The sequence below is a fragment of the Lactuca serriola genome, chromosome 4, assembly GCF_051521515.1.
Source record: "Lactuca serriola cultivar US96UC23 chromosome 4, Lser_US96UC23_V15, whole genome shotgun sequence".
Taxonomy (NCBI): domain Eukaryota; kingdom Viridiplantae; phylum Streptophyta; class Magnoliopsida; order Asterales; family Asteraceae; genus Lactuca; species Lactuca serriola.
This window is the reverse complement of record NC_136411.1, coordinates 127,979,123-127,986,705: the sequence shown is the minus strand read 5'-3', so window position 1 is coordinate 127,986,705 and position 7,583 is coordinate 127,979,123. Positions and strand designations below refer to the sequence as shown.

At 32.8% G+C, this 7,583-nt stretch overlaps 1 protein-coding gene across 1 annotated transcript; it reads left to right on the top strand.

Annotated features, from left to right (window-relative positions):
• Positions 1-1,969: 1,969 nt before the first annotated feature.
• Positions 1,970-4,392, top strand: LOC145102529 (cytochrome P450 736A117-like). Its single transcript, XM_079039948.1, has 2 exons — positions 1,970-2,937; positions 3,561-4,392. Exons 1-2 carry the CDS (start codon positions 2,044-2,046, stop codon positions 4,167-4,169), a joined length of 1,503 nt encoding a protein of 500 aa, XP_078896074.1. The 5' UTR covers positions 1,970-2,043; the 3' UTR covers positions 4,170-4,392.
• Positions 4,393-7,583: the final 3,191 nt, after the last annotated feature.

Below are 7,583 nucleotides of genomic sequence, written 5' to 3'. Positions count from 1 at the left end.
AATTATCATATAATCCTGACAACTTAAGATTCTCTATTGTTAAAAAGCTATCATATCTGTCTATCACATTCTAACTTTTGTTTTTTTTTTTTACACGTTTTATATCAGATTATCAATCTATCACCTTCTAACTATTGTTTTTTTACACGCCTTATATATATGTGGTTGGAATAGGTCCTAAAAACTTATCTTGACAAAAAGTGTCATGTAGGTGGCCACATCACACATACACAAATTGAATGCAAGCTTTCATAGATATCATTGCAAAATCAATTCATATCAATATATCAATTTATGTGGTAATAATGGATTTGAACCTTTTGTCTAGATTGGTGGTAGATTTGGTCCTTTTTATCTATCGTGGTTACAGATTTGGTCCCTATCAAATTTAACTATTTAAGACTATCTTTCCCTTTTAATTTATCATTCATATTTTGTTGTCATTTTTAAACAATTTTTAAATTTTGATAAAGGAATTATCCCCATCCCGGTCACCCTACCCTTACCCCTACTTCATCTTCTTCATATTTTCCCCACCCACATGTAATAAACATGTTCACCACCAAGATAAAACAACACCAAAAACCATCACCATTTTCCGTTGTAATTATAGCAACAAAGCAAACCTAAAAATATATTTTCGTGGATGAATTCAAACACAGACAAAAACTCAGAGATGAAATTAAATATAGAAATCAGACATAAAAATATGTTTCTCGTTTCCATTGTCAAACCCAAGAACAAATTCTTATCACTAAATCAAAGACAAAAATAGAACAAAACGGATTTTTTGAACTAGTCCATATCTTCCCTGTAACAATGAATAACTTGCAAAACATTGCGTTGTTCATAACTCATATTACCTAAATCTCTAAAGCCCATGAATGATTGAAACCAGGCTTAAATCTTCTTCAAGCATCGAGTATGTTGAGAAAATTGGATTACGATTCTTAGGAAGAAGAAGGGTTGAGACAGTGATAAAAGGGGTGGGGTTTGTGTGTGGCCCCTTTTTTATATTTAATAATAATAAAATAATTGAAGAAAAAAAATGAAAAGTCATTTTAGTTTTGGAGGACTAAATCCACAACTAATTAAAAAAGAGACAGAATTTACAATTTTGAAACAATACGGACGCAACATAAAATAACAAACGATAAGGACCATGTTTGCAGTTTTTTCTTTTACTTTCATGTTACATATTATACCCTCTTAAGTTCAATTATTTATTTTATATCCTAGCCATTTTCTTTTATTTGTTTAACTAGTTTATAACCCGTGGGAACCACGGTTATAAAATTAATCAAACTTTTATAATAAAAACTCAAAATTATTAATCAGTTATTTTAAATAAATTATTAATTTAAAAGATATTTTTATTAGTTATATTAAATTATAATCGTTGATTCAAATAAATATGTAAAATTGATTTTTAATATATATTAGATATTTTTTATTTGTGAATTAATGAAAACAATAATATAAATTTTAAAATTTAAATTTAAAATAGAGAATAAATACATTGACAAATAGCATCACATTAATGAGGAGGTCTAATAAATTTAAATGGAGAACTAATAGATTGACAAGTGACAACACATTAATTAAGAGGTCTAATATGGTGACACATGACAAAAACACTACTCTTTTATTAGTATAGAGAGATATATCAAAAAATGTAGAGAAAAAAAAAATTACATCATTAAAAAGATTTAGTTGATACGATTCAACATAGAATAATATTGAATATCATTAATATTAAATTTATATTGAAATTTAAAATATTTTTTAGAAAAAATGTTAAAATCCTTTTTCTTTTTTGGGTTTTCCTATCCCAAACCATGAATTGTTCGTTGGTTGTAATTTATTTAATACTTCATCTTTAACCTTCTTTTGACATGGTTATAAATAAATAAAATTTGTTATTATGTATCATTATTAATATAAAAATATAAATATAAATAAACTCATAGAAGAGACGAAGACAGCCACTGAGCCACACCACTTCATTTTCTCAAAACGTTGAGTTTCACCAAAAACGAAACAATGGCTCCTTTAATGTATGCTTCCACTTTGATAATGCTAGTGTTCTTTCTCATCAAACTCTACTACTTTACTCGACCTTCAACCAAGAGAAACCTACCACCTTCACCACCAAAACTACCGGTGATCGGTAACCTCCATCAGATCAGCCCACTCCTCCATCGCTCCCTCCATTCGTTATCCCAACTCCACGGTGGTCCACTCATGCTCATCCACATGGGCTGCATCCCAACCCTGGTGGTATCATCAGCCAAAGCAGCCTCGGAGATAATGAAAACCCAAGATCTCATATTTGCCAACAGACCCGACGTGAAAATGTGGCGGAAACTGCTCTGCGACCTGAAAGAAGTCTCGGTAGCACCTTATGGCGAGTACTGGAGGCAAGTCAAGAGCATAATGGTTCTCCATTTTTTGAGCAACAAAAGGGTGGAATCTAGTAGTGAAGTGAGGGATGAAGAGATCGCCTTTGTTGTTAATAAAATCAAGAAATCTGGTAACCAGGTGGTGGATTTGAGTGATATGTTTGTGACGCTCACGAATGATGTCGTGTGTAGGTTGACGTTTGGAAGGAAGTATAGCGAGGGAGAAAGCGGGAGAAAGTTTAAGAATATGCTGAGGGAGTTTTTCGAGATATTGGGAGGTCTTAATTTGGAGGATTTTATTCCTCAACTTGCATGGGTGGATCGATTGAGAGGACTGAATGATAAAGTCGAGAGGGTGGCGAGAGAGGTGGATGAGTTCTTGGACGGTGTGGTGGAGGACCGGCTGAAGAAAGGGTCGGCAGCTGGTGGTGGTGGTGGTGGTGGTGAAGACTTCGTTGATATACTACTTAAGATTCAGAAGGATGATAACATAGGCGTTACTATCGACAGACTAGCAATTAAAGCACTCCTATTGGTAACTCTCTTTCCTCTATCTTGACTTTAATATTTTGATCGATGATATTTGTTCTTTATAAAAAAAAAAGATTAAGTATATCCAGTTGACGTGGATCGCCCTCCGTTCAATAAGCAATCGGAGATGGGTCGATTTAAAAGTAAAACATTCATCTAAAAACATACGTGCCCTAAAATTAGTAGTAGATCCAGAAATTTTGTCTATAAGGTATAAATGATTAATTAAATGGTTAAAATAACCGTTCGTTAAAATCGTTACTTTTTCAATTCAATTCAAAGAACAAATCCACGTGGTAAAACAAAAAGATTCATCATACAAAGCTGATCCTTATATACGACTTAAATAATTTATTTAAGATGGATATAAGACGTATAGTTGTATATTTTATAGCTCGTGCATCTCATGGATTTCGTCTTTATCAAGATGTCTCCATGTAGCATGATTCACGGTTTCAGGACTAGTATATATATTTAAATATATATATCCAGTACTGGCCAATACTTAAATCGGTTAGTTATCATATTCATTCAAAAAATAATAAAATATAAGCATTAAATATACAGAATGACTAAGTTACATTTTAATTCATGGTAACAAATTAAGCTTTGATATATCTTATCTAGGATGCATATACCGCTGGAACAGATACAACAGCAACAGTATTAGAATGGACATTTACAGAACTTCTAAAACATCCAAAGATTCTCAAGAAACTTCGGGATGAAGTAAGGATGGTTCTTAAAGGCAAGTCAAAGATAAACCATGATGATATCGACAACATGAAGTACTTAAAAGCCGTGTTTAAAGAAACTCTTCGGCTTCATCCTCCAATCCCAACCTTAATTCCTCGTGTTGCGAGCCAAGATGCGAAAGTCATGGGCTACGATGTCATGAAAGGAACTAGGGTAATCATTAATGCATGGGCCATTGCAAGAGACCCTAAAGTGTGGGATGAACCCGATGAGTTTAAACCTGAGAGATTTTTGGATTGTGCAATTGATTACAAAGGTCTTGACTTTGATTTGATTCCATTTGGTGCTGGAAGGAGGGGGTGTCCTGGGATTGCATTTGCAATGGCGACAAATGAGAATGTGTTGGCCAATCTTTTGCTCAAGTTTGACTGGGAGTTACCCAACGGGAAGGAAGAGGATCTAGATATGACTGAACGACCTGGCCTTACTATTCGTAAGAAGACTCCTCTTTTGGCTGTAGCAACACCTTTCACTTCATGACTTATATATGTCTAGTGTTGCTATGCATTTCTGTTTTAGGTCGAGTAGCTACGGGTTAACTATGTTTATGTATGCGGTCTTGCAGAATGTATGTTTGTATTTACTTATATATCTTCGCTGCATAAGGTAACACAACGATGATTGTATCTAATAATTGTTTATCAGACGATTGTGAGACAGTTTGAATGGTTAATGGTAAAAGTGATAAGCAAAATTAGTCAAATTGCAGCGGCATAATGGTATATGTAATTGGATATCTAGTCTACCAAATAAGGTGACATTAAAACTATGTGAACCATTTATGGACGATTGAGGTGCATAGGTGTTTGCATTGCATGAACTAATGCACCAAAGTTTACGATCGAGGGCATACTAAAATATAATTTTTTTTTGTAAAATAATCATTTTAAAAGGAAGGCGAATGTGATTTCACCAGTAAAAAAATCACGTAGTTTGACTCATTTGCACCCCTACTTTCAACCCTTTCGCAACATCCGTGTTATAACAACTTTTTTCTCCTCTTTTAGTTTCACATTTTCTATCTACGACATATGAAAAATTATATTTTTCAATCTCTTCTAAACCATTCAAAATTTTACTTTAAAATTAATACAAACTAGTTAAAATCAACAAAATTGATTCACAAAATATTTAAAAGATATAAAATTATTTTGATACAAATCTTTATGCATGTAGTCCAACTAAAGATGGTAGAGATGGAAGTGAGATTAAGTGTTCACAGGTTATATAATGCCCCATGTTACCTAAATTGGTGGTACCCCTCCTATATGTCGGTACCTCGATAGGAGGGGATAGTGTTGTCTACGTTACAACCACCAACCTCACACCAAAATATTCATGACTATGTTGAGTTTAATCCAGCTAGACATTTCATCACATTCAACTTTTCCATTAAACTACGAATCATAGATTTTTTTGATCGAACTTAAGATATAGCATAAATCCATCCAATGTCGGCATAAATTTATCTAAAATTAAAACATGACACCAAATAAACAAAACTTGAATATTAGTCGATGAATCTAGCAATTCAAAGCTTGTCATGGAAAAATTTTCATGTCATTTCGGATTTATGTCATGTGAAATATTAAACGGGTTGAAAATTTTTGAATCTAACCTTAGTAGTTTATTTTTCATGTTGTGTCATGTCAATTTGTTTACTTAAACAGCTAAAATATTTTACTCAAACTCGTTTATTTCGTGTCGAATTTTTGTCAGTTGGCAGGTTTATAGTTTGGACATTATGAATGTGTATTCTTGGGTCAGCTTGAAAGAGTTTCACATAAACCGTACCCACTTAATTTGTGTGAAGTATTGTTGCAATCAGTTTACCTAAACCCATTTATTTCTTGTAGGTTAGCGTGTCATGTTAGTTTTTGCCAGCTTTACATGGAAGAACCCAATGAATTTCGTCGCACTGGCCAATTCACGACCCAAATATCACTAGTACACAAGTCATTCAATAGTGCGAGTGGTTTCTATTTTTTTAATGCGGTCATTTCTAAAAACCGCATTATTAAATATCTACAGCATCAAAAAATAAGAGAACCATACCATAAAATAGTTTTGTTAGTGCGGTTTCCCAAAATGGCACCATTAAAGCATTTTCTAATGCGGTTTTCCAAAACCGTACCAAAAAATCACATGGAAACCGCACCAAAAATAATACACACTAAAAAACATTGAACCGCACCAAAAAATAATTTGCACTAAAAAATATTGAACTACGCCATTAATCTTTCCTCTAAGAATTTCACTCGAATTTTTCGTTTCCCGTTAGATCTCTCCAAATTTCGTTCAAAATTTTCATTCAATCTTCCCTCTTCTATATAACGTTGGAAATGCAACATCTTCTTATAATTATAGATTTGTCGATCTCATGCTTGAAAACGCATGTGAGTTATGTCCATTATTTATCTTCTTTTCATTAATGGCATTTGTAACTTTATTTTTCTCTTGTTAATTGTAAATGGATGTCTGATTTTAAGTTTTAATGATGTTTTCTTGTTCTGAATCTCTGCAAATGCCTCTTTTTTCGTGATATATCTCCAAAAAGGAATCCAAAGACTTATGATGTTTGCTTTAGTAACTTTCAATCAATGGGTATGGAGCTAGTTTTTTCAGAGTGAGTTTTAAGATGTTGTCGAAAAAGAAATTGAAAACAACGTCGATGAAAAGTGATTTCCCAAGAACAAATTTTTAATTGGTAGAGAAAAAGAAATTGCAAAGATTGAAACCGTCCCTTTTGGAGAAACTAAAATCAAAGAAGGGACAACTAGAACCTCTAATGGACCTACATACTCTAAAGGGAAGTTTATGGAATCATAGGTAGAAAGTTCAAAAACTAGATTAAGATATTATGATTGAACCATTAATCGAATAACACTCACCGAACATATCTAAATACAAGAAAATGAAGCTTCATAAAGAGTTTTGTGTGCATCATTGATGAACCTGTTAATTGGTTTTAGATAGCTATTTTTTTAGGCGGTTTTGGCTATTTATTGGTGCGATTTTGGCTTTTTTTTTAACGGTTTTGGCTATTTTTTGTGCGGTTTTGGCTATTTTTTAATGCGGTTTTGGAACCGCATCATTAAATAAGGGCATTTTCTGATGCAATATTTTTTGGTGCGGTTCAATACTCGCATCAATTAATCATTTTAACCACATCAACAAATATTTTTTGTACTAGTATATGAAAATAAATGAATTTATTATTATGTCAAATGTAACCGACAAACTTCCATTTATATTTCAAATGTACCATATATCATTATCTTTTATGCATTTAAGAATATCCTCATGTGTAAAAAAAATAACAAAGGAAGTACCAAAGTTGAATAAGGACAACGTTTGTTCACATGGTTAAGAATAAGAAAAATAATTCTAAGAAATAAGGAAAGGGCAAGAAACATTCGTAAATATAACAATTATGACAAAACCATCAAAAACATCAAAACGTTTGGTATGACAGTGATGTCTAGAGTGGGTGACTTTAAGGGTGATTTTTGGTGTAAGTTAAACAATAACTGTAACTAGTAAACATTCTCGTGCTTCACAACGGAGTTGATGTTTTTTTATATATTTTTTTATGTTTTTACATGTTGATAGTTTAGAATAGCAACATAATTCTGTTAATTTATTTACTATGGCATTCTTCCCTTCGAGCTTCATGATACACATGAAAATTGTAACACCTGGATTCTTGTATGTATTTTAAACCAAATTATTCATTTTTGCAAAGGGATTCGACGAGTTGGAGGCCCCAAACTCGTCGAGTAGAAACGGATTTTTGGACGCGGGACTTGAAGTCTACTCGACTAGTTGAGAAGCATCAACTCGACGAGTAGGGCTGCCATAGTGAAACCCTAATTTTCAGGGTTTGCATCCTAC